At 38.3% G+C, this 26,884-nt stretch overlaps 1 protein-coding gene across 50 annotated transcripts in view; it reads left to right on the top strand.

Annotated features, from left to right (window-relative positions):
* SEC31A (SEC31 homolog A, COPII coat complex component) overlaps positions 1 to 26,884 on the top strand; it is a 71,488-nt gene that overhangs the window by 24,627 nt on the left and 19,977 nt on the right. For 3 of the 50 annotated variants that reach the window (XM_055384955.2, XM_055384956.2, XM_063705370.1), the window contains exons 11-23: positions 642 to 878; positions 1,849 to 1,923; positions 2,659 to 2,697; positions 3,509 to 3,586; positions 7,416 to 7,491; positions 8,051 to 8,229; positions 10,145 to 10,271; positions 11,461 to 11,606; positions 13,573 to 13,746; positions 16,202 to 16,375; positions 19,856 to 19,948; positions 20,636 to 20,759; positions 22,665 to 23,006. In XM_055384955.2, the coding sequence (XP_055240930.2) occupies positions 642 to 878; positions 1,849 to 1,923; positions 2,659 to 2,697; positions 3,509 to 3,586; positions 7,416 to 7,491; positions 8,051 to 8,229; positions 10,145 to 10,271; positions 11,461 to 11,606; positions 13,573 to 13,746; positions 16,202 to 16,375; positions 19,856 to 19,948; positions 20,636 to 20,759; positions 22,665 to 23,006 (1,864 nt within the window). The remainder of the gene's footprint in view (positions 1 to 641; positions 879 to 1,848; positions 1,924 to 2,658; positions 2,698 to 3,508; positions 3,587 to 7,415; positions 7,492 to 8,050; positions 8,230 to 10,144; positions 10,272 to 11,460; positions 11,607 to 13,572; positions 13,747 to 16,201; positions 16,376 to 19,855; positions 19,949 to 20,635; positions 20,760 to 22,664; positions 23,007 to 26,884) is intronic. The other 47 variants (XM_063705372.1, XM_063705374.1, XM_063705373.1 and 44 more) reach the window with 17 other exon arrangements.

The raw sequence follows: 26,884 nt of genomic DNA, 5'->3' as shown, positions 1-26,884 counted from the left end.
TCCTTTTACATTGCTGATACTTTGCCTAATTCTTTCATGCCAGACTTCTAATAGCTTGATTTCATATTTGTTGCTTGTCTTTTTCCCCTCTAATCTCTACTACATATTCCAAGATTAATCTTCCTAAAATGGACCTTTGAATATGTTTTATGTCACTCGTAAGTCTGTTCTTTGGATCTGCTTAATCTTCTCATCGTCCTATCTGGTCTTCTCTATCTGGGTGGATCACTTGAGGTTAGGAGTTCAAGACCAGCCTGGCCAACATGGTGAAACCCTGTCTACTAAACATACAAAAGTTAGCCAGGCATGGTGGCCGGCACCTGTAATCCCAGCTACTCAGGAGGCTGAGGCAGGAGAATCACTTGAACCCAGGAGGCAGAGGTTGTAGTGAGCCAAGATCCCACCTTTGCACTCCAGCCTGGGTGACTAAGAGCAAAACTCTGTCTCAAAAAAAAAAAAAAACAAAAAACCAAAAAAGTACATTTCATCTAGAACAGAAATTGAAGTGGTGTCAGACTGTGGCGCATGAGAGATCGTATCAGCTAATTTCATCCAGATTATCTGTTTAGGCCACTTTATGAGCACTTTTTTTGGCCATATCCTTGGGTTAACACTGAGTTTGTTCATTCTCTCTTTTATAGTTTGGAGGCAAACTGGTTACGTTTGAGAATGTCAGAATGCCTTCTCATCAGGGAGCTGAGCGGCAGCAGCAGCAGCACCATGTGTTCATTAGTCAGGTCGTAACAGAAAAGGAGTTCCTCAGCCGATCAGACCAACTTCAGCAGGCTGTGCAGTCACAAGGATTTATCAGTTATTGCCAAAAAAAAATTGATGCTTCTCAGACTGAATTTGAGAAAAATGTGTGGTCCTTTTTGAAGGTAAAGTTGCTGTTTAAAGCTATATTATTTCATTATCTGCAAATTTAACTGTTCCTTTATATTCTAAATCTGTCCTCCTATTAAAGAAACAATTGAAAAAGTGTGATTTCAGCAATTCATCATGAAATTAAGAAGCCTTATAAAGAGCATACAACCTAACTTATGTCCAGAGTTTTTCCTTCTCTACTTTGAAAAGTGTAATACGAAATACATTTTTAATAAGTAAAAAAATAATAATAATAGGTCTGTTTAGAGGAGAGCGACATAGTCAGCACACCTATTTTGAAGATGAGTACACAGAGTTTACTATAATGAAAACAGAATATTTAATATCTATAGTAGATCTAGTTAAGGAAAATGGAAAAAGAGGAAGAGGAATAGAGGAGAGAGGTTGGAGGCATTTTTCCTTTTACTTTAAGAGGAGTTAGATTAGAATAACAAATAGAATTTCCTGGTTGGTCATTTTGCCTCCACTGGAATGTCTATTTCTTTATACAGTACTGGTTTTTCAAAGGTAAAGCAGTCTTGAATACAGTTAGGTTAAAGTATAAAATTAAAGAATTTATATTTTGTAATAATTTTGGGAAAGAATTTTAAGACATAGAATATTCCACATAGTTTGAGTTTTGTATCAGTTTAACCTTTGGACATAAGTTTGTATTTACAAAAATTACTGTTCAAAAGTAAGCTTTATTCAACCAGGATAATTAATTACTAGTATATTTACTATCAATAAATAACTTATTTAAAAAAATAATTCTGGGCACATGTTCTCAGGACCTCCTGAGGCTGGGTCTCCAGATAAAAAACAAAAAAACCCACTATTCTTTGGATTCCTTCAAACAGTGAATCTTTAGAATGTAGACTTCAGATATTTTTAATAATTCTCTTTGGAATTTGATTCATTCTTATAAAAATTCTGCCTTTAAATGTAGGTCTTTGTTTTAAGAATATGTCTTTTTTTTAAAAGGTAAACTTTGAGGATGATTCTCGTGGAAAATACCTTGAACTTCTAGGATACAGAAAAGAAGATCTAGGAAAGAAGGTAAACTTTTGGGAAAGTTAGATGGCATGCTCTTTATGAATCATACTTTTAAAAAATAAAGTTCTACACAGATTATCTCAGATCACCCAATAAACATTTAATAATAATTTGTGTTTGGTTGCCAGCGTTTTTTCCTTTTTCTTTTTCTTATTCTCCATCATTACCCACAGTGGTTGCCAGAGTTTTGAATACATACTGATAAATGACTATGTAACTTGTATTAGCCTTTCATCATTCTTTGGAAATGGCTAGAGTTTTCTATAGCATTGCAGGTTGTTGCATGTGTGGTAGAGGTATACTGTGCACTTTAAGTGCATATTGAAGATTAGTGCTCTTTTGATGTCAGGCAGAACTAAGATCACAACCCCACTGCTTAGTGGCTATGTCTTTGCTCACTCCTTTAGAGTTTTATATTTAACTTTATTAGTAGTCTAAACTTCTTGAGGCTGTAACTTTTTTAGGCTTGTAAGAGATTGATATGAAAGTTTTACTTGCATGCCTGATGGCAAAAAATGAGGAAATAGAATGATTGTCGGATTATTTCTAATTACTTCCATGTGAAAGAAGGTAGCACCATGGAGAACCAGTTCTGCATAGCTTTTTAAATTTTTTTAAACATACTATTCCTATAAGAACTTTTGTGGATTTTCGCCAGTGAGAAGCAAGAGGTGAACATTTGCTGGATGCTCTGAAATAGAATTCCATGTAGTAGGTGAGCTGTTATTTTTATTTCAGATTGCTTTGGCCTTGAACAAAGTGGATGGAGCCAATGTGGTAAGAAGGCCTTTAAAAATAGCTACCTTCTAAAACTTTGGCTAGGTCATAACAAAGAAGGAAATATCATTTAAGAAATTTGTGTTTTATGCTTTATGGTATAAAAATAAATGCTTATTCTAGATATTTTAATAAGTTAATAATTCTCATTTTAAAATAGCATGAGCTTAGGTGGTAGAGCATTCCTTTCTCTTGACATACATATTTGAATTTTGTAAAGGAGGAAAAACAGAATTAATGACTACTCAAATACTTATAAGTTTTTTTTTGTTTTTTTTTGGCCAGGAGAAAAAAAATGGTAGGAAAGAATGGGAAAGTGGGCCGGGTGTGTTGGCTCATGCCTGTAATCCCAGCACTTTGGGAGGCCAAGGCAGGTGGATCACCTGAGGTCAGGAGTTCAAGACCAGCCTGACCAACATGGTGAAACCCTGTCTCTACTAAAAATACAAAAATTAGCTGGGCGTGGTGGCACACACCTGTAATCCCAGCTACTTGGGCGGCTAAGGCAGGAGAATTGCTTGAACTGGGAGGCGGAGGTTGCAGTGAGCCGGGATCGTGCCACTGAACTCCAGCCTGGGCGACAGAGTGAGACTCGGTCTCAAAAAAAAAAAAAAGAATGGGAAAGTGTTAGCAGTAATAGTTCTTTGCTTTTCCTCTAATGGCATTTCTCAAATAAATTTACTCACTGTTGCTTCTTATGATTAAACTAGCTCTGAATGTTGTTGGTTGGGTCTTTTGTCTTCCTGGTTCACTAATAGCCTTGTAATACTACATTCTTCACCTTCCCCTGTAATTGTTTTGTGTACCAAAGGCTCTTAAAGACTCTGACCAAGTAGCACAGAGTGATGGGGAGGAGAGCCCTGCTGCTGAAGAGCAGCTCTTGGGAGAGGTACTTATTTTTTTTTCATATTATATTGGACAAATTTGTGATATTTGTGTATCTCACATTAAAATAAGGAAAATTTTCTTGACTACTTATGGCAAAATAAAGTTGAAATAAATTGTTTTCTTTGAGATGTTTAGGATAGGAATCTATCTACCTATACTGACAGAAGTATCATCTCCAGACTCTAGTTCTCCAACCTTGTTTCTGGATTATATGGTTTAAAACTAACAGTTGATGTGAGATTAACATAATTTGGTCAGATGACTATCAGGATGTCAAACTGAAAAGAGATTTTATTCAGACATCCTCACTGCATTGCATTGCATGTAAAGTTAATGTTTTTCTTGGCCTATAATTTTGGGCCAACTATCAGTGGCATAGGCCTCTGAATTAGTACTGAACATGGAGTTGAAGTAAAGGATATTCCACTAAACTTACTGTCATGATTTTCAATAAATGTGTCCTTAGTTGATAATTTTTGTAAATAATTGAGAAGAGTCCTTGAACACAGAGTTACATCATTAATTTTTCCTTTTAATTTTCTGGGTTTTTTTTTTTTTAACCACTAATGAACAAATCTGTAATTTACTTTTCTTGCTTTCTAATTTTATTTCATCTTGGAAAATTAATCAACAAGTTCTTCTCATCTCATCTTTGGCTTTTTCATTGTTCTTTGTGATATCTTGACTATAGAATGTTATGTATAATTTTTTACTAAGTTATAAAAATAAGTAAATTTAGTCTATTACAAGATGATTGCAAAAATCATTCTCCTTAGAAGTGGATCTCCTAGAGTTTAATTAACAAGGGAATAAAGGATATGGATAAAATCTTTACTAAAACTTTGAACTAGGCCAGGCATGATGTTTGCTTATGCCTGTAATCCCAGCACTTTGGGAGGCCAAGGTGGGAGGATCACTTGAGGCTATGAGTTCAAGACTAGCCTGGACAACATAGTGAGACCCTATCTCTAAAAAAAAAAATAAAAAATTAGCCAGGCGTGGTGGCACATGCCTGTGGTCCTAGCTATTTGGGAGGCTGAGGTAGGATCACTTAAGCCCAAGAGTTTGTGGTTGGAGTGAGCTATGATCACACCACTGCATTCCAGCCTGGGTGACAGAGCAAGACCCTGTCTGATTTAAAAAAGAAAAGAACTAATTTTGAGAATATTTAGACAGAATTGTAAGATACATAGAGAAATGTACTTTCATTTATGTACAACTAGACTATGTATTATCAAATAGAAGATCATTTGGGAATGCACTCATGAATAATAGGTCAGAAAAATATGCATTTAATGAAATAGTAGTCATCAATGTGTACTTTTGGTTCTTTGAAAAAATGTGTTTAAGGAGGTAAAATCTGCCCCTTTGTCTCGATGAGCTATTTGTTTCATAGTAGCTTACACATTGAAGGCACTCAATACCTAATAAATTGTGCATTTTTTGACCTTATATCTAGTTCAGAAGTCCATAAATAAGGATAAATTGTTTCTAGAAAGCAAATTTGAGAAATAATGAGTTAAAAAAAAGAAAAGTGGCAGGGCGCGGTGGCTCATGCCTGTAATCCCAGCACTTTGGGAGGCCGAGGCGGGCGGATCACGAGGTCAGGAGATTAACACCATCCTGGCTAACACGGTGAAACGCCACCTCTACTGAAAATACAAAAATTTAGCCAGGCGTTGTGGTGGGGCGCCTGTAGTCCCAGCTACTTGGGAGGCTGAGGCAGGAAAATGGCATGAACCCAGGAGGCGGAGCTTGCAGTGAGCTGAGAATGCGCCACTGCACTCCAGCCTGGGCGACAGAGCGAGACCCTGTCTCAAAAAAAAAAAAAAAGTATTTTTATGCAAGTTTGTTAATGAATGTAATTAGATCAGTGTCTCTGATTTAGTCCTTAATGTGAATAACTTAAATTGTTGATTTCTTTGAGTTTTTAAATTCCAAATGCTTCTCTTTAGTTGGGGAAAGGGAATTAGGGTTATAGATATTCTCCTGTAATAGTCAACATTAATAATTAAGCGTATTTGCAGATGGTGCAGTGCTGTACTCTGCATTAAAATTACCCAGTTCTAAAATGCCACTGAACTTGAATACTAGATATTTACATTCAGATGTGTAGATAACATAGCACAGAAGATAGATATTTCATCTCATGTAAGAAAGCTATGTTTTTCTTTAAAAATTTATCTCTAATCTCTGATATATTTTTGTCTTATTTTGAATTTTTATGCATGGGAGAGAAAGCATTTAAAATTATTTGCCAGCAAAATGCCCCCATTATGTTTCTTCTAAAGAAAGCATTGAGTTTATTTTTAATCAGTCTTGCAGATAGTCTCAGAAATTTATAACAGAACTGTATATATTTTTACCAGACTAACCCACTGTTCCAGGTATGACTAATGTGAGTGAACACGAAATGTATACTTGAATTTAAGTGTATTAATAAATAATGTACTTATATTACTTTTATGTTATGGGTACCAAGTGATTTTTTTTTCATTTTTTTTTTTTATGATTCAGTTAAAACAAAAACACTTTATAATCAAATCCAGTGGACAGGAATTCTTAGATGTGTAAAAGTAGGTTTGTTTTAAAATTTAAAAATAGTATAATTTAAAAATATATTTTCCAGCCTGGCGTGGTGGCTCACGCCTGTAATCCCAGCACTTTGGGAGGCCGAGGAGGGCGGATCATGAGGTCAGGAGATCGAGACCATCCTGGCTAACACGGTGAAACCCCGTCTCTACTAAAAATACAAAAATTAGCCAGGCGTGGTGGCGGGCACCTGTAGTCCCAGCTACTCGGGAGGCTGAGGCAGGAAAATGGCGTGAACTCAGGAGGCAGAGTTTGCAGTGAGCCGAGAGTGCGCCACTGCACTCCAGCCTGGGTGACAGAGCGAGACTCTGTCTCAAAAAATAAAATTAAATAAATAAATAATATATTTTCCGTATTTTGAGCCACTCATAGTTACCTAAGAAAACAAAGATTCTTCAGCTTCATTACTGAGATACCAGTAATGAATATGTACATGTTAGTTTGTTTAATAGTGTTCTTTTTTTTTTTTTTGAGACAGAGTCTCGCTCTGTCGCCAGGCTGGAGTGCAGTGGCACAATCTCAACTCACTGCAACCTCTGCCTCCCGGGTTCAAGTGATTCTCCTGCCTCGGCCTCCCGAGTAGCTGGGGCTACAGGTGCACACCACCGCCGCCAGCTAATTTTTGTATTTTTAGTAGAGACGGGGTTTCACCATGTTGGCCAGGATGGTCTCGATTTCCTGACCTTGTGATCTGCCCGCCTCGGCCTCCCAAAGTGCTGTGATTACAGGCATGAGTCACGGCACCCAGCCAATTTTTTGTATTTTAGTAGAGACGGGGTTTCACCATGTTGGCCATAATGGTCTTGATCTCCTGACCTTGTGATCCGCCCGCCTCAGCCTCCCAAAGTGCTGGGATTACAGGCACGTACCACCATGCCCGGCTAGTTTTGTATTTTTAGTAGATATGGGGTTTCACCATGTTGGGCATGGCTGGTCCCGAGCTTCTGACCTCGAGTGATCTGCCTGCCTTGGCCTCCTAAAGTGCTGAGATTACAGAGGTGAGCCACTGTGCCCAGCCTGTTTAACCAGTATTCTTCATGACCTTGGATTTTATTTATGATTATATAATGGGAGGTAATATTTAGGGAAGTCATAGATCTTAGTTGTAAATTTGGATCTGAGAACTTTTCTGGAATAACTTGGTATGTCATCTACTCTGTAGATGAAGAATCATGTGTAAATTTTTTTTGTCAGTAAATCATTCCACAGCTAAATTGTTGCTTTTTTCATCTCTTTAGCACATTAAAGAGGAAAAAGAAGAATCTGAATTTCTACCCTCATCTGGAGGAACATTTAATATTTCCATCAGTGGGGGTAAGTACTTGTTGGTTTTGATTTCTAATTTTTTTTAACCATTGGAAAACAAATAGTTCCTGCATTTAAGTTAAAATGCTTCAAGTCAGGTGCTGTGGTGCATGCTTATAGTCCCAGCTACTTGGGAAGTTGAGGCAGGAGGATCACTTGGGCCCAGGAGTTTGAGGCTATCCTGGACAACATAGTGAAACGCTGTCTCAAAAAAAAAAGTTTTATCACAGGTGGTAGAGTGTGAGAAAGAACTCACTTTTCCTTTAGTACAGTATATGTAATCAGTGCCTTGGGAAGGCTGGTGTGTTCAGACATCTAGGTGATCTTTGATAATCCAGTTAAAGCAGTCTGGAAAATGTATTATTTTGTATTTATCTCAGCATATTTCTGTAGACCTCTTCCATAAATACCAATAGCTTGTGTTAGAAATTAATCCACTAGTAATCAGAAATTAGTGTTGTGGTCTCCATTCATGTATATATATAAAAATTGATAGATGTAGTACTTTGTTGTTGGTTTTGGTAACAAAAACTCTATTTAACTTGGATGTATTATTTTCTTGTTGCAGACATTGATGGTTTAATTACTCAGGCTTTGCTGACGGGCAATTTTGAGAGTGCTGTTGACCTTTGTTTACATGATAACCGCATGGCCGATGCCATTATATTGGCCATAGCAGGTGGACAAGAACTCTTGGCTCGAACCCAGAAAAAATACTTCGCAAAATCCCAAAGCAAAATTACCAGGGTATGTTGTTTTAAAAATAAGCAATAACGTATTTATCTTTCTAATTATAAAAACAATACACTGTTATTATAGATAACTGAAATGCAGAAACCAGTAAAGAATTTTAAAAGCTCATTCATAATTCCTTGACCTGGAAATAGTTGTTGGCATTTTGGCATGATTATTCTAGTTTTGTTGTTTTTGTATATATTAATAATTTTAAAGACAGGGTCTTGCTCTGTCACCCCGGCTAGAGTCCGGTGGCGTGATCTTGACTCACTGCAACCTCCACCTCCCGGGTTCAAGCGATTCTCCTACCTCAGCCTCCCAAGTAGCTGGGATTACAGGGGTCCGCCACCATGCCTAGATAATTTTTGTATTTTAGTAGAGATGGGGTTTCACCATGTTGGTCAGGCTGGTCTCGAACTCCTGACCTCAGGTCATCTGCCCACCTCGGTCTCCCAAAGTGCCAGGATTACAGGCATAAGCCACCGTGCCTGGCCTTATTAAATTTTTTAATTGCGGCTGGGCGCAGTGGCTCATGCCTGTGATCCCGGCATGTTGGGAGGCCGAGGTGGGTGGGTCACGAGGTCAGGAGTTCAAGACCAGCCTGGCAACATGGTGAAACCCCATCTCTACTACAAATACAAAAAATTAACCGGGTGTGGTGGCAGGCACCTGTAATCCCAGCTACTAGGGAGGCTGAAGCAGGAGAATCGCTTGAACCTTGGAGGCAGAGGATGTGGTGAGCCGAGATCACGCCATTGCACTCCAGCCCGGGCAACAGTGCAAGACTCTGTCTCAAAAAAAAACCAAAATTTTAATTGCTCTATAATATTTCATGGTAAGAAGATGTAATGTTTCCCTTATTTTGTTATGTTTAGGTAGTTTCCAGTATTTTCCAAATAGAAATAAACACGCTTGCTTATATAGTGATAAACACCTTTGTTGTGCCTAAAGACTTGTACAAATTTCTGATTATTTAAATTGAACTGTAGTCATAGAAGAGGAATTTAACTTTTAAGTTCAGAGGTACATGTGCAGGTTTGTTATATCTAACAAACTTAAGAGTAAACTCGTGTCATAGGGGTTTGTTGTACAGATTATTTCATCACTCAGGTATTAAGCCTAGGACCCATTAATTATTTTTTCTGATTCTCTCTCTGCTCCCACCCTCCAATAGGCCCCAGTGTGTGTTGTTCCCCTCCATGTGTTCACATGTTCTCATCATTTAGCTCCTATTTGTAAGTGAGAACATGCGGTATTTGGTTTTCTGTTCCTGTGTTATTTTGCTAAGGATAATGGCTTCCAGCTCCATCCATGTCCCTGCAAAGGACATGATCTCATTCTTTTTTGTGGTTACTTGATGTTATTTCTACATCATAAAAAAAGTAATTTTTATTGAAATTAGTTTTCATAAAAGTTGTACCAGTATTGAGTCCCATTAGCCTCATCTCATCTCAGTCTCTCCTCGGTTATCTTTTAGCCACAGTGGCTGCCTTGTAGTTCCTCCCTCACTCATTGCATGTTCCTTTCTCACTGGAACTTTGCATCTGTCGTTCCCTTGGCCTGGAAGGCTTTTTCCTTCTTGATGAAGTTAATTCCTGCTTGTCCTTCAGATCACATGTCAAAAGTCTACATGCTTGGGCAGTTTTTCCTGATCCATCTGACCAGGTCACACCTTTCTATTAAAGTTTCTGATAGCACCTTATATTTTTCCTTCTCAGCACTTTATGAAATATGTTGTCAGTTGTTTTTGTTGTTGCTGTTGTTTCTTGAGGAACAATAATACCATTATTACGTCATTTGATTCAAAAATATACTTCATTTTGCTGCTGCATTTGGCATGAAATACTTGACACAATTAATTAGCCAGAATTAATTTTTATTGCTATGTTAAAGACTTTTAATTCTTCCTTTGTTTTCTTTTCTCAAGCTCATCACTGCAGTGGTGATGAAGAACTGGAAAGAGATTGTTGAGTCTTGTGATCTTAAAAATTGGAGAGAGGCTTTAGCTGCAGTATTGACTTATGCAAAGCCAGATGAATTTTCAGCCCTTTGTGGTAAGAGATGTGCTTTATATTTAACTGCATTTACATATGTAGCAGGGTATATTGTAAATAAACTTAAATGACAAATTTTATTAGAAACTTTTTAAAATCTGCAAATCACAAAAAAGAAAAAGAAATTCTCATTTCAGTGCCTTTCTCAGATTTATTAAATACATCTTCATACCTACTCTTTTTTTTTTTTAATCTACTAGTGATTTTGGTTTCAGACAGACAAGAGTTGGAATCTTGCCTCTGCTACTTAGTAGCTGTATGATCTAGGAAAAACTACTTTCTGAGCCTCAGTTTATTCATCTGTGAAATAGACCATAAGTAACTCTCACTTAATAAATGTTAGCTATGATAAAATTAATAATGATAACATTAGAATAGAAATTACCGTTATAGGCCATGACTAAACTGGTGGCTGAGGAATAAATATTTGCAAGAAAAGCTTAAGGCTACTAGTATAAAAACAAATAGCCATTTGCTGCCTTGAAATAATTATAAGAATATAAAAATTACAAAATACTAACTGCTTTTTTTTTTTTTTTTGGAGACGGAGTTTTGCTCTTATTGCCCAGGCTGGAGTGCGATGGCACGATCTTGGCTCACTGCAACCTCCGCCCCCTGCGTTCAAGTGATTCTCCTGCCTCAACCTCCCAAGTAGCTGGGATTATAGGCATGCACCACCATGCCTGGCTAGTTTTGCATTTTTCGTAGAGACAGGGTTTCACCATGTTGGCCAGGCTGGTCTTGAACTCCTGACCTCTGCTGATCTGCCTGTCTCAGCCTCCCAAACTGCTGGGATTACAGACGTGAGCCACCACGCCCAGCCATAACTGCATTTTTATAAGTAATTTATACTAGACTTAGCTAACATTGATAAATCTATTCCAAATGTGCCTTTAGGGTTTTTTTGTTCAAATGTTGTTCCCATTTATTGTTTTTCTAATTTAATTAATAAAAATTAGTTGTACAGTTAGATAATAGTTTTGTAAAATCATTTATTATATACAATTTTTCATTCCCATTCATTTAACAAATGCATATTTACTGAGCATTTAGTGTGATTTTGTTTCTCTATGCTATTCATTGGTTATGAAGCTTAATCCATGCCTCTGAAAATATTATTTAGCTGCTCACAGCCTCATATACAGATTGCCTTTGGTATAATCTTATTTTACTTTCCTCTTACTTACAGATCTTTTGGGAACCAGGCTTGAAAATGAAGGAGATAGCCTCCTGCAGACTCAAGCATGTCTCTGCTATATTTGTGCAGGGAATGTAGAGAAATTAGTTGCATGTTGGACTAAAGCTCAAGATGGAAGCCACCCTTTGTCACTTCAGGTAGTATCTTTGAAACAAAAGGCACTTAATTTTTAGTGTTGTCTTTCACCCTACTTATCATCAAGTTACAATCTATAAGTTCATTTTTTCTATACATTCAAGAACTTCTTTTGCTGGATAATTATATGCATTTATTGCTATCTTTGAAGAAGCAAAGTTTGAGATGATAGGATAGGAAAATGGGGTTGCAGCTGTTGTAAAATCATGGTTGTGATTTGTGAGTTTATTGGGGGAAATAGGTGGCAGGAGGATTGAAAACAGCTCTAGGGTTTACCTCTTTTTCTGTGTGCTCCTCTGTCTGCTTCCAGTGGCTCTGCCTGCCATGAGCAAAGAAAGAAGCAATTTGGGTAAAGGAATAGGAGGCATCCCCAATGCCAATAGAGAATCTTTATGGTTAAAGGAAAATGAAAGTGAGAGGTAAATGGAATCCCATGTAGCAGAGGTCCCCAACCCCCAGGCCATAAACCAGTACCCTTCTGTGGCCTCTTAGGAACCTGGACTCACAGCAAGAGGTGAGCAGTGGGTGAGCGAGCATTATTGCCTGAGCTCTGCTTCCTTTCACATCAGTGGTGGCATTAGATTCTCATGGGAGCACGAACCCTTATGTGGGCTGTGCATGCAACGGATCTAGGTTGTATCCTCCTTATCAGAATCTAATACCTTATGGAACAGGCCAGGTGGAACAGTTTTATCCTGAAACCATCCCCCCTGCTGGCCTGTGGAAAAATTGTCTTCCACGAAACCAGTCCCTGGTGCCAAATAGGTTGGGGACCACTGCCATGTGACACCAATACACAAGCAAGAGAGGAAGTAGAAAATGTGGGGACTATTCTCAGGCACTAACTATATATTAGATATTTTTTTCTAAGCATTTACATCAAAGAGGCTTATGATAATTTTACCATATAATATTTCTCTTTCTGGAAAGAGATTTTCTCAATAGAGTCAGTGCTTTAAAGATCACTCTATTGAAACAAAAAAAAATGGGTAGGAAATCAAGGTTTTCCTTTTAAGAGCTTCTGAGAGAAAAACACTTGTTTTACCCTTTTGGATTTATGCACTTAGGAAAGGCAGAAAGGTAGGCTATCCTTCTGCTTTCTACCAGAAGCATAGCTCCCCATTGTGGAAAGATTTGGTATTGAATGGCACATGAGAGCTTTGAGTTAAAATAGTAAACTCCTTTGGAAATCACATGCCTCCGTCTATGGGTCACCTCATAGTAGTACTATTTTTATAGGATAGATGGCGTGATGTTGTATTAGTCCATTTTCATACTGCAATGAAGAAATACCCAAGACTGGGTAGTTTATAAAGAAAAAGAGGTTTAATGAACTCACAGTTCCACATGACTGGGGAGGCCTCACAGTCACGGCTCAAGGTGAAGGAGGAGCAAAGGCACGTCTTACATGGTGGCAGGCAAGAGAGCATGTGCAGGGGAACTGCCCTTTATAAAACCATCAGATCACTGTCAAGAGAACAGCACTGGAAAAACCTGACCCATGATTCAATTACCTCCCACTGGGTTTCTCCCATGACACATGGGGATTATGGGAGCTAGAATTCAAGATGAGATTTGGGTGGGGACACAACCAAACCATATCAGATATTTTCACTCATAGTTCCTCCCATACAGGCTAGAACACAGTTTCTACCTTTAGACATCTGCCTATCATTTTCACTTTGAGTATTTGCCTATTTTAGCTCACTAGACAAGTATCTGGTAGCTTAAGGATATTTAGGAAAAGGTGGTAACCTTCCTATCCTACCCTATCCATAAGTAAGAGGCCTTCTTCCTCCTTACTACTTTTTCACTTACCTAAATAGTGGCTGTACTTTTCTAGGAGGGATGATAACAGATACTATATTTTTAGTGGGTTTTAGAAATCTTAGTAACTCTTGATCTTTTCCTGCTTCCTCTCATACATGGTCTTGATATTTCTGTTTATTACTCATTTTTTTCATTTAGGATCTGATTGAGAAAGTTGTCATCCTGCGAAAAGCTGTGCAACTCACTCAAGCCATGGACACTAGTACTGTAGGAGTTCTCTTGGCTGCGAAGATGAGTCAGTATGCCAATTTGTTGGCAGCTCAGGGCAGTATTGCTGCAGCCTTGGCTTTTCTTCCTGACAACACCAACCAGGTAATTAGAATTGACCATTTTTGTAATGTTTGAGTAAGGTGAGTCCAGTAGATAACACTTAGCATTAGATGTAAACATATTAGTAGGTAGAATGTTTTGGAGCAGTTGAATTTCTGTAACCTGACTGCAGGTAAATGTTATTGACAATTCTTCAGGGATCATTTTAGGTGTATCTAAGCTGTGTTAGAGAGATAGGATAATCTTGCAGTGCGATAGATTCCTTTGTACTGACATAGTATTTTAGGAAAATGAATAGGGAAAAGACCAACTTTTTATTTCTAAAGCCAAATGCTGATTCTTCATACAAAGTTCTTTGTAGGAATATTTTATGTCAAAAAGCTATAAATGTTAATGTTTAATCAAACAAATGGAGTTGTTAACATTTTTTAAATCCCATATGTTCCATCCCAGATAGTATTGAAGTTCATTCTGTATGCCATTTTAGTTTGATACTGTCTGTGGGCAAGTATATTTTTATGTATTCAGAGCAGAGGGAACTAATTAGATTGTCCTTACTTATTGCACAATAAAACTTGGGCAAAACTATACTTGTTTCAATTCAATTCAACAAGTGGGTATAGAATGGTGAATAAGATTGCCAAGATCCTTCCTCTAGGAAGCCTCCAAACTCAGTTTGGCTATGGACAAGTAAACATGGGATTCCAGAAGTGTGATATAAGTACTGTGATAAGGGTATTGGTGCTGTGGAACACAACAAAGGGAAACCCAAACCCAGTTATGGAGCATGGGTAAAAGTACGGGTGAGGTTTGAGGAAACTTTTCACAAGAATATATCTGCATTTTGTGTCTGATGGAGCTTGATTTTGAGCCTTGCAGATACAGTCTTGTCTCTGTACTTTTTTATTAATCACTTTATTCTGTATTTTATGTATTTTTTTAGTCAACTGTTTCTAGTATTTTGTCTGTTTTAGAGAATTATTGATAAATTTCATTGAGTAAAAGTACATAATATTCTCCAGGACTATGGAGGTAGGACTCTCTAGTTGGTTTTGTATACACTTAGCCGTAAGATCCATCTGATTTGTTTCTGAATTGTTGATGGGAATGTTAGATAGAATAGCTGATACATAATCTTTTCCTTTATGGTGACTTTGGCATACTAGTTTTGTTAAGACTTTTTACCTAATAAGTAAAAAGTTGTAAGTAAATAGTTATATTGAGATATATTATAAGAACCTTTATCTTAAGACTAATTTGCTTTAAGACCCGTAGCTCATCTAGCTTAAGATTAATTCATTTTCAGTACCATTTATAAGCACATCCATTTTCTATACATTATTCTTCATGCTTTTTTTTTTTGGACTTTAAAGAACATTCTTTAGGCCAAAAAGCATAATTTTGATATTGTTTCCTATTTATCTCAGTAGACCCTGCCTTTTTTGGTGGGGGGAATACGTCCTGAGACTTTGTGATAGCATTGTAATATACAATTCTCCCCCCCAAAAAGGCAAATAAAATATGCCTAAAACATTTAAATGATCCCTTTAAACCTTTAACAAATATATAGGAATGTATAATTTTTAAAGATACTAAAATCTTGCTGGAACATTTTAACACATTGCCTTTTTGTTATTTGTTAATACTTAGAGCATATGTAGGGTCACCTCATACTTTTGTAAGTCTCTATGCATGTAGATCTGTATGAGCTACAGATCTGAATTTCACATCTTAATCTTTATTTCAAAAATCTCTTTTAACATTTTCATCTCCTTCTTAAATCACCATTTTCTTCAATAACCACCTTTAGTAGTTGATTCTCTTTGGTGGCCTCTTTTAGTTATAGTTTTTTTTTTTTTTTTTTTGAGATGGAGTCTCGCTCTGTCGCCCAGGCTGGAGTGCAGTGGTGTGTTCTCAGCTCACTGCAAGCGCCGCCTCCCTGGTTCACGCCATTCTTCTGCCTCAGCCTCCCGAGTAACTGGGACTACAGGTGCCCGCCACCACACCCAGCTAATTTTTTGTATTTTGAGTAGAGATGGGGTTTCACCGTGTTAGCCAGGATGGTCTTGATCTCCTGACCTCATGATCTGCCTGCCTCGGCCTCCCAAAGTGCTGGGATTGCAGGCGTGAACCTCTGCGCCTGGACTTATAGTTTTTAAAGTAGTTTTGTAATTTATGAGCATTAGGTAACCACAAGAAAACATCAAAAGAGTAGTAATAAGTGATATTGGTCTTGCATAGTAACCATGAGGTAGGTATAATTCAGATCTCTGCCTCAGTTAAATTACAAGTTGCACTGTATGTCATGGACCTTTGGTGCCAGTCTTGAGTAGTAGAAAGCACAATGTCAAATCTGTGTGTCAGGGTCTATTGTATAATACCCAGCATTATGAACAAAAAGGGATATCTTGATGAATAATCTGATTAAGAAAATTAACATGCTGTCATATACCTGGGTGAACTCTCAACAGTCTGCTGTTTTTCCATTCCTTTTTAGCCAAATATCATGCAGCTTCGTGACAGACTTTGTAGAGCACAAGGAGAGCCTGTAGCAGGACATGAATCACCTAAAATTCCGTACGAGAAACAGCAGCTCCCCAAGGGCAGGCCTGGACCAGTTGCTGGCCACCACCAGATGCCAAGAGTTCAAACTCAACAATATTATCCCCATGTGAGTGATATGGTCCAGATGAAGTAGGAACACTTTTGTATTTCTCTTCAAATTGGTGGTTTTCATTTGTTCAGCAGGAGACCTTCTCGGATATGGTAAAACTAGACAATATATTGTTATAATAGATCTATTTTCTAGATTCTTGAAGTTGTATTTGTGATCTACTTTTTGAAATCATCTCTCTCATTTAGTCAAACAGATTATATTTTAAATATGAATTGGTTTTAAGCTCTCTAGGGAGATTTGTTCTATTTCTCTGTCACTCAAAGTTCACTTAAACATGTACATCTACTATTGAAATTTCTATTTGATTCATCTAACAAGCTGTAAAGTAGCAGGAACAATCTTGGTGATTTGGTTGTTTTATAAAATATTTTTAGAAGATAGTATTTTTTGAGTATTCTTAATCATTAGTATAGGTTTAGGCTTAGTGTATTCTGTATTTGCACAATATGAAGTGTATCCAGAATACAGACTTTTTTTTTTTTTTTGGACAATTTAGATATTAGAGAAAAATGACCAAAGGTTTGTAAAATTTTAGATTATGTGGAATGTGAAAAGAACTAATAATTTTATTTAAATTACCAAATGTTTGGTGTCATAAAATGTGGCTTCTTACTATCTTTTACTGTTTCACATGGAAACTTCCATATTTCCAGACCAGCAGATAACCTTCCTGTACTTAAATGAAGAATATTTTTTCCATAGGTAATAAATGGTCTTGATTGATAGCAAAGTTAACAGGTACTCTGCCTATTTTAAAATAGAACAAATTGCTGACAGGATTGATGGAGTCTTTTTACATTTTGTTATAGCAAAAGTAAATATAAAATCTTGAAAAACAAAAAAAATTAATGCCCTTTTGTCTGTTATGTTTTTGTTTGGTACTACTAAATCAGGATAGATTACATTTGAATATAACTGTTAACGCTCTAGAATACTCTCTATTTTGACCTTTTTCATTCATTTGACAAATATTTTTTTAAGACCCTGCCATGAGTGCCTGGCATTGCTCTGGCTGCTGTGGGGGTATAGTTTTGAACAAAACAGACTAAATTCCCCCCTTCATGGAGATTGCACTAGACTTAGTCTGTGACATAGGTAGGGCAGAACAGATGATGGCTGGGAAAACTGAGAAGCAGAGATGTCAAGCAACCCACCAGAATTGAAGACACAGAGCTTGAATTTCTCAGCGTTGCGTGGCTGGTTACCGGCCAAGTTGGGATTAGAACTCCCAAGCGTCTTGTTAAACCAAGCTACCTGTCATGGTACTGAAGCAAGGCAAGCTCTACATTAGGAAAAGAGAATATTTGCTCTTTATGTCCTTAGCTTTTTCTTTCTTGAAAAAGAAAAAAACATTGAAAGATTTGTTATACTTTGATTTACCAATCTTATACTTGTAGGAAAAGACAAAGTGAATCATAAATAAGGCAGTGATTTTCTTGATTAAAGCTTAAGATGTACTGAATGAATGAGGACAGTGGCTTGTGGTTTTAACGCAGTGTTAACAGGCAGAGGCAAGTGGGTGAGGAGGACTTGCACTTCCACTTTGACCAGCGCAGCTTTGCCTTTACAGTTGACCCTTGAACCATGTGGGTTAGGGGTACCGACCCTGCATACAGTTGAAAATCTATTACTTCACTCCCCAGAACTTAACCCCTAAAATTAGCCTGCTGTTGACTGGAAGCCTTGCTGATAACATGAACAGTCCATTAACACACAATTTATATGTTGTATTTATTATATACCGTATTCTTAACAATGAAATAAGCAGGCCAGGTGCGGTGGCTCACGCCTGTAATCCCTGTACTTTAGGAGGCCGAGGCAGGTGAATCCCCTGAGGTCAGGAGTTCGAGACCAGCCTGGCCAACATGATGAAACCCTGTCTCTACTAAAAATACAAAAAAATTAGCTGGCATGGTGGCGCATGCCTGTAATCCCAGCTACTCAGGAAGCTGAGGCAGGAGAATCGCTTGAACCCGGGAGGCGGAGGTTGCAGTGAGCTGAGATCGCACCATTGCACTCCAGCCTGAACAACAAGAGCAAAAAACTCTGTCTCGAAACAAACAAACAAAAAAACAATGAAGTAAGCTAGAAAAAAGAAAATGTTATTAAGGAAATCATAAAGAAGAGAAAATATATTTACTATTCATCATTAATATTCATCATTAAGTGGAAGTAGTCTTCCTTCTTGTCATCACATTGAATATGCTGAAGAGGAAGGGTTGGTCTTGATGTCTCAGGGATGGCAGAGGGAGAAAAGGTGGAGGAGGTGGAAGGGGAGGCAGGAGAGTCAGGCACACTCAGTGTAACTTCTATTGAAAAAAATTCACATCTAAGTGGACCCATGCGGTTGAAACCCATGTTATTCAAGAGTCAATTGTATTATTATTATTATTATTTTTATGTTTTGGAGTTTCTGCAAAGATTTACTTGACAAAAAGGATTTTGATGGCTTAAAAAAACAAACAAACAGGCCGGGCGTGGTGGCTCACGCCTGTAATCCCAGCACTTTGGGAGGCTGAGGCGGGCGGATCACGAGGTCAGGAGATCGAGACCAGCCTGGCTAACACAGTGAAACCCCGTCTCTACTAAAAATACTAAAAATTAGCTGGGCGTGGTGGCAGGCGCCTGTAGTCCCAGCTACTCAGGAGGCTGAGGCAGGAGAATGGCGTGAACCTGGGAGGCGGAGTTTGCAGTGAGCTGAAATCGCACCACTGCACTTCAGCCTAGCGACCGAGTGAGACTCCGTCTCGGAAAAACAAACAAACAAACAAACAAAAAAACAATGGCCTCTAGGGCAAGCAACATGGTGTAGTATAGAAAACACTGGCCTGGAAATCAGGTGACTTGGAATCACCATTGAGTTGTACGGTCCCTTCACTTCTCTGGGCCTTGGTTTTGTCAGCAATAAAGGGTGGGGATTAGACTGGAAGATCTTTAATATTCAGCTTTAATACTCTGATTGTATGAGTTTTAAGCTTCATATTGGACTGATATGACTTTTGTGGCTGTAATGAAATCCAGAAAAGAGAGCTTATACCACTGTGTTTGTAGATTAGTAGTAGCTTGAATACTATTAATGCTTCCAAAAAAAAATCACTTTTTTACTCAATTACTTTTTTTTTTTCCTGGAATGTCTTTTTTCCTTCTCTACTTACAAAGCCTCACTTTACCCACTTGTAATTGACACTTGAATGGCATTGTTCTTGTGCTTTGATTTAGGTTTTCATATTGATTTTTCTCCTGCCTTCCTCTCCCTGTTTCATTGTGATTGTGTGGTTTTTTTTGTTGTTGTTTTGTTTTGTTTTTTTTGGGAATTCCAGCTACCTTGAAAGCAGTTGCCTGACTAATGTATGTTATCTTGCCAATCTTACCTTTGGCTTTGCATCTGGCTATTAATACCTTTTGGGGTTTTTTTCTTCTTTTAACGTTTTCATTTTTTATTTTCTGTGATTGGTATTTCTTTGTTCAATTCAGGTTAGAATTGCCCCTACTGTCACTACCTGGAGTAACAAAACTCCTACTGCCCTTCCCAGCCATCCACCTGCAGCCTCTCCCTCTGACACACAGGTATATCCTTCATTATTCCTCTTTGAGCAGAATTCTGCTCACCTAAATATACAGTTATATGTTCTCTGCTTACCTTCCTCAAGCTCTTTCACCCCCACTCCCCATCCGTCTGCTCATTGCATTTTAATGCTTTTAGGATGCAAGAAGCAGTTTTTAGCACAATTAATTTATTTCCTTATCCTTCCCCTCCTTCTTTTGCAGTTGTAAATTGACTTGAACTACAAAAACACCAACCAAGGTTTTGACAATGGTTTAAATCTGATTTTACTGAAGACTTTTTTTCTTTTTTCTTTCTTTTTCCTTTTTTAGCATTGCAGAAATTGAAGAGAAACAAAAGATCCCTTTATGGCATTTATACTTATATTTACAGAGTGGAGTAGTGGATGGAAATTAGTAGAGATGGAAAATCCTGGTGACATTTCATAAATATTTTTAAAGGCTGTTAGCATCTTTTGCCATTCATTGCAATTATTACTTTGGATCTGTCTGATCTTTAATCATTCAAAATGTGCTGCTCAGAAAATGTGCTGTTCTGAGGAAGATAGAATATGCAAAATGCAATGTTTCTTATGCAATAAAGTTTTTTTTTAAATAAACATAGAATTCCATTTCAGAGATTATAATTCCATCTGGTGAAGTTCCTGGTTCTGCTTGTATCCGCCTTCTTACCATGTTCTTGTTTCTTAGGGAGAAAATCCTCCACCTCCGGGTTTCATAATGCATGGAAATGTTAATCCAAATGCTGCTGGTCAGCTTCCCACATCTCCAGGTCATATGCACACCCAGGTACCACCTTATCCACAGCCACAGCGTAAGTAGTGTGACCCCAAAGTCCTTTCAGAGCAGTATTTATGATCTAATTTAGTAACTTTACTTTGAAGCCCCAAAGTCATTGTCAAATCAATAAGTAAGAACCATTCTGCATAGGATTCCTGAGTCCCTGCTACAAAGAGACATGTTTTTTTAGGAAGTGGCCTGAATCACTATGCTAGGAAGTAGCTCCTTTGTCACACTGTTCAGAGTAGTTGATTCCTGTTCCTCAGCCATTACTAAGACTTGTTAAAGATAATCAAGTGTCCCATGATTTTGATACAAAGAAACAGAGTTTTAGAAATTATTTTTTACATATTCTTTTTCTTCAGGCAAGATGACACAAATTATTTTTGGAAAAATGGTTTCAAGGGGCATTTGTTGTTACTGTTTTTCCATTTTATTTATTTATTTAGTAGACTTTGTATTTTAGAGCAGTCTTAGGTTCACAACAAAATTGAGCAGAAAGTACAGAGTGCCCACTATTGACATCCTACGCCACAGTGGTGTATTTGTTACAATCGATGAACCTACATCAATGTCTCATTATCACCCAAAGTCCACAGTTTACACTCTCAGTGTTGTACATTCTGTGGATTTTAACAAATGTGTAATGACATGTATCTATTAGTGGCATTTTTAAAAGAAAATAATTATACCTGGAAAGTGAAATATTGCCACTATTTGAAAATTTAAGTGCAAAAAAATAAAATAAAAATCTCAAAGGGGAAAATTTAATGAATGTGTTCTGTACTAAAATGAATGTTATTGTTCAACATAAATATGAATTTGATACAACCTTTCACTCAAATGTTTAATGTGAAAGCTGTCTTCAGAGTAGATAGGAAACAGATCCACTTTTACTAGATTCACTCTATCGAGGTTCATACCTACTCTTGGTCACAAAGAATGTGAATGTGATGGTATTTATATTTAGATCTCCCTAAGCCACGCATGGTGGTTCATGTCTGCAATCCCAGCACTTTGGGAGGCTGAAGTTAGGAGGATTGCTTGAGGTGAAGAGTTTGACCCCAGCCTGGGGAACAAAGGAAGACGCCATCTCTACAAAAGAAAAATGTAAAAATTAGGTGGGTGTGGTGGCACCTATAGCCTGTAGTCCCAGCTACTCAGGAGGCTGAGGCAGGAGAATCGCTTGAGCACAGGAGTTTGAGAATACAGTGAGCTACGATCACACCATTGCACTCCAGTTTGGGTGACACAGCAAGACCCTGTCTCAAAGAAAAAAAAAAAAAAAAAACCCACAACTCCCTAATCTGGGTTTAGGTCTTTGCATTAAAACATGAGTTGGCTGCCTTGCCTGATTGTTTACTAACCATCTTCATACTGTATGTAAAATTTTGTTAGGGATCATAGAGTTAGCCGTTAATCTGGAACTGTGCTCAAACTCAGAATTTCAGTAGCTGGTTATTTAACTGGATGTTGGAGAAGATATTTGATACATAACAATAGTGTTCACCCTACAGTTCTTATTGGGAGGGAGGTCTGGAGCTGCCACCAAACTCCATGTAACTTTTTCTGTGAAGTGGGGTGCTTTGAATGTATAATTCCTCCCTGGTTCCATCTGGTGGTCACTGTTGTCTCTTCACAGGATCAGGAAAAGTCTCAGAAAAGGGTCAGTCTTGCAGTTCTTGGGTCTGATGATTCAAATATTTTCATAACCAGCAGCAGTTTGGGGATGGCATTTTTCAAATACTGAATCTATTGAATTCAAGTGTATTTGGGGCATTTGAGCCTCAAAAATATAACGGTGTAAATTTTTAATTTGGGATTGTAACTTATTTTGATTAAAATCATTTCTATAGACTGAGATAACTTTTTAGTTTTCTGCTGCTATCTGAATAAACTTGTAACTAATTGAAATTTCTGTTTCTTCTCCTTGGTGTAGCTTATCAACCAGCCCAGCCGTATCCCTTCGGAACAGGGGGGTTAGCAATGTATCGACCTCAGCAGCCTGTTGCTCCTCCTACTTCAAACACTTACCCTAACACCCCTTACATATCTTCTGCTTCTTCCTATACTGGGCAGTCTCAGCTGTACGCAGCACAGCACCAGGCCTCTTCACCTACCTCCAGCCCTGCTACTTCTTTCCCTCCTCCCCCTTCCTCTGGAGCATCCTTCCAGCATGGCGGACCAGGAGCTCCACCATCATCTTCAGCTTATGCACTGCCTCCTGGAACAACAGGTACACTGCCTGCTGCCAGTGAGCTGCCTGCGTCCCAAAGAACAGGTCTGCGCTTGAAAGGGATTTGGTTTGGCCCCCTCCTTTATTTGTTTATGAACAGATGGGTGGATGGAGGGGTATTATTTCTAACTGTTTGTAAACTGGGTAATGTGAAGTGTTGACTGAGGTGTGGGTTTGTTTTTTGTGTCTTTTGTTTGTTTGGGTTTTTTTTTTTGTGATGGAGTCTCTCTCCGTCACCCAGGCTGTAGTACAGTGGTGCACTCTCGGCTTACTGCAACCTCTGCCTTCTGGGTTCAAGCGATTCTCCTGCCTCAGCCTCCCGAGTAGCTGGGATAACAGACATGCACCACCACACCTGGATAATTTTTGTATTTTTAATAGAGACAGAGTTTCATCATATTGGCCAGGCTGGTCTTGAACTCCTGACCTCAAGTGATCCACCCGCTTCGGCCTCCCAAAGTGCTGGGATTACAGGTGTGAGCCACTGAGCCTGGCCTTGATTGAGTTTTTGTTGTTGTTGTTTTTGGGGTTTTTTTGTTTTTTTTAAGACCCAGTCTCATTCTGTTGCCTAGGCTGGAGTGGAGTGGCGTGATCTCGGCTCACTGCAACCTCCACCTCCTGGGTTCAAGTGATTCTCCTGCCTCAGCCTCCTGAGTAGCTGGGACTACAGGCACGAGCCGCCAAGCCCAGCTAATTTTTGTATTTTTAGTGTGTGTATATATATATATTTTTTTTTTTTCTTTTTTTTTTTTTTTCTTTTTTGAGATGGAGTCTCATTCTGTCACCCAGGCTGGAGTGCAGTGGCATGATCTCAGCTCACTGCAACCTCCGTCTCCCGGGTTCAAGCGATTCTCCTGTCCCAGCCTCCCAAGTAGTTGGGATTACAGGTGTGCACCACCAAGCCCAGCTAATTTTTGTATCTTTGGTAGAGATGGCTTTCACCATGTTGGCCAGGCTGGTTTCAAACTCCTGACCTCAAGCGACCCTCCTGCCTCAGCCTCCCAAAGTGCTGGGATTACAGGCGTGAGCGACTGCATCTGGCCATAAATAAATTTTAAAAATAGAAAAAGTATATTTTTGTACAGCTATACAATATTTATGTTTTAAGCTAAGTGTTATTACAAAAGAGTCAAAATTAAAATATTTAAAAGTTTATAAAGTAAAAAAGTTACAGCAAGCTAACGTTAATAAAATAATTTTAAATAAAGTTAGTGTAGCCTAAATGTAGTGTTTATAAAATCAACAGTAGTGTATAGTAATGTCCTAGGCCTTTACCTTCACTCACAACTCACCCAGAGCATCTTCCAGTCCTCTAAGGTTCATTTGTGGTGAGTGCCCTATACAGGTATACCATGTTTTAAATCTTTTGTACCATATTTTTACTGTACCTTTTCTATGTTTAGAACACAAATACCATGGTGTTACAGTTGCCTACAGTATTGTGTTCAGTACAGTAACATGATGTACAGGTTTGTACCCTAGGAGTAATAGGCTATATTATACAGCCTAGGTGTGTGGTGGGCTATACCATCTGGGTTTGTGTAAGTGCACTCTGTGATGTTCACACGACGATGAAATCATTTAATGATGTATTTCTCAGAACGCATACCCATTAAGTGACACATGACTGTATAATATTAAAGTCCAGAGTACCAAAACTTACACACATACACACTGTATGCATCATCCTTAACTACACAAATAAGATTCCAGTAATACACTACAGATACATCAATAGTTTGATATTTTAGAAAGGAATGCTAATTCATTTGCAGAGTTCCAAAAATTACCTTTTAAAACTTGGGTGACTGAAGATAGTATCCTTTCTCAGTAGTTGGGTAAGAATCAGAATTCTTGAGTGAAAGAGGTGGCGTGGGTTGGAGTAAATCCCCACTTAAAAAGTGGTGCAGGGAAGTAGGGAAGGGAATTAACATTTATTGAGCTCATATTGAACATGTTCTAGCACTTGTTATATGTTTTCTTATTTAAGTCTTACAACCTTGAGAAGTAGTAATAATTATTTCTTTAAAAATTACACATGAGAAAACTGAATTTCTTAGGAGTTATGTTTCAGGATTGCACAGTGATAGTCTCCAAGTTGAGATATAAACCAGGTCCCTATCTTCAAAGCCCATGTTCATTCTTCTATACCAGGTAGTTTAGTCCTGGTGTAAATGATAGAAAACTATCATCATTGCAATTTCAAAAATCATCCAGCAACACTGTTTGAGGCATTTGTTACTTTATAATCTAAATTAAATGTTTGCATAGATATTCTTTTTCTCCTTAAGCAGAAGTGCCTGTGGCCTTGAGATTAGTCTTTGTTTATATACAAAGTAACAGAATGTTTTAACCTGGCTGAGAAACAGAGTGACTAATAGGAAGAGGAAGCCAGACAACACTTTTCAGTGTTCAGCATGCAGTATGCCTGTCTGCTTTGTTACCTCTTGCACGTTAGTAGTGTGCTATATTTTAATCTACTGACAACTGTATCTTATAGTAGTCTGCTGTATTTTAATCTACTGACAACTTTATCTTATTTTCTTTTTGGATTTCCTAAAAGTTTTGCTTAGGTTATTTAAATAATTATAAATGAGGCTGGGCACGGTAGCTCACACTTGTAATCCTGCCACTTTGGGAGGCCGAGGCAGGTGGATCACCTGAGGTCAGGAGTTGAGACCAGCCTGGCCGATGTGGTGAAACCCTGTCTCTACTAAAAATACAAAAATTAGGCTGGGCACGGTGGCTCATGCCTGTAATCCCAGCACTTTGGGAGGCCAAGGCGGGCGAATCACCTGAGGTCAGGAGTTCAAGACCAGCCTGGCCAACATGGCGAAACCCCGTCTCTACGAAAAACACAAAAATCAGCCAGGCGTGGTGGTGCATGCCTGTAATCCCAGCTACTCGGGAAGCTGAGGCAGGAGAACCGCTTGAACCCAGGAGGCGGAGATTGAAGTGAGCCGAGATCGCACCACTGCACTCCAGCCTGGGCAACAAGAGCGTAACTCTATCTCAAAAAAGAAAAAAAAAAATACAAAAATTAGCCTGACGTGGTGGCGGGCGCCTACAATCCCAGCTACTCAGGAGGCTGAGGCAGGAGAATCGCTTGAACTCCAGAGCAGAGGTTGCAGTGAGCTGAGATCGTGCCACTGCACCCCAGCCTGGGCGAAAGAGCAAAACTCCATCTCAAAAAATAATAATTATAAACAAAAATTTTGTCGTTCCGATATGTCTTAGATAACAATTTTGTTTAGGATTTAGAAAGTCCAGCTGTTCAATATAGTTAATTTCTGACAGATACGAGAGACTTTCAAGCCTTCTATTAGTGAACAACAAAATTATATGCTCAGGGCTCAGAGAAACTAATGTTGCAATCTGTAAAACATTCATTTGGTAAATTCTCAATGGATACCTGTTTGGTCTACAATCAGAATTATCCCAGACAGAGATAATGGAGGCAGAAAAGACCATACATTTCTAGTGAAGAGCAAATAGCTCTGTTACAAATTGAACATATAATTTGTATTTAGGCCAAATTTTGGAGAGCCTTAAGTGCCAGGGCAAGGAGTTTTACTTCATATAATACAATAAGAAGTTTCTCATGAAGGATTTTGAACTGCTGAGTGGTGCAGTCAAAGTGGTACTCGAGGGAGATTAATCTGGATGTGGTCTTGCAAGATAAATTGTTTGCAGCACAGCAGAATCAGAGGTAAGAAAACAGGCTCTTTCCTAGTTCTAGGTAGGAGATGGTAACAGCCTGAGTTGGGATAGTGCATTGCCGTTTCTGTAATGGCAGCACAGGATAGCAGGGAGTTTTCCCTGTTTTACTATCTAGGATAACTGCCTGTCACTTTTGTTTCTGTTTCTAGGAGGGAGAGCACTTTCAAATACGAAGACTAATTTAATTTATGTATATAATCTTG

The sequence above is a fragment of the Gorilla gorilla genome, chromosome 3 (assembly GCF_029281585.2).
Source record: "Gorilla gorilla gorilla isolate KB3781 chromosome 3, NHGRI_mGorGor1-v2.1_pri, whole genome shotgun sequence".
NCBI classification, from domain to species: domain Eukaryota; kingdom Metazoa; phylum Chordata; class Mammalia; order Primates; family Hominidae; genus Gorilla; species Gorilla gorilla.
The sequence above is the reverse complement of the archived record's forward strand: the minus strand, read 5'-3'. Positions and strand labels throughout refer to the sequence as shown.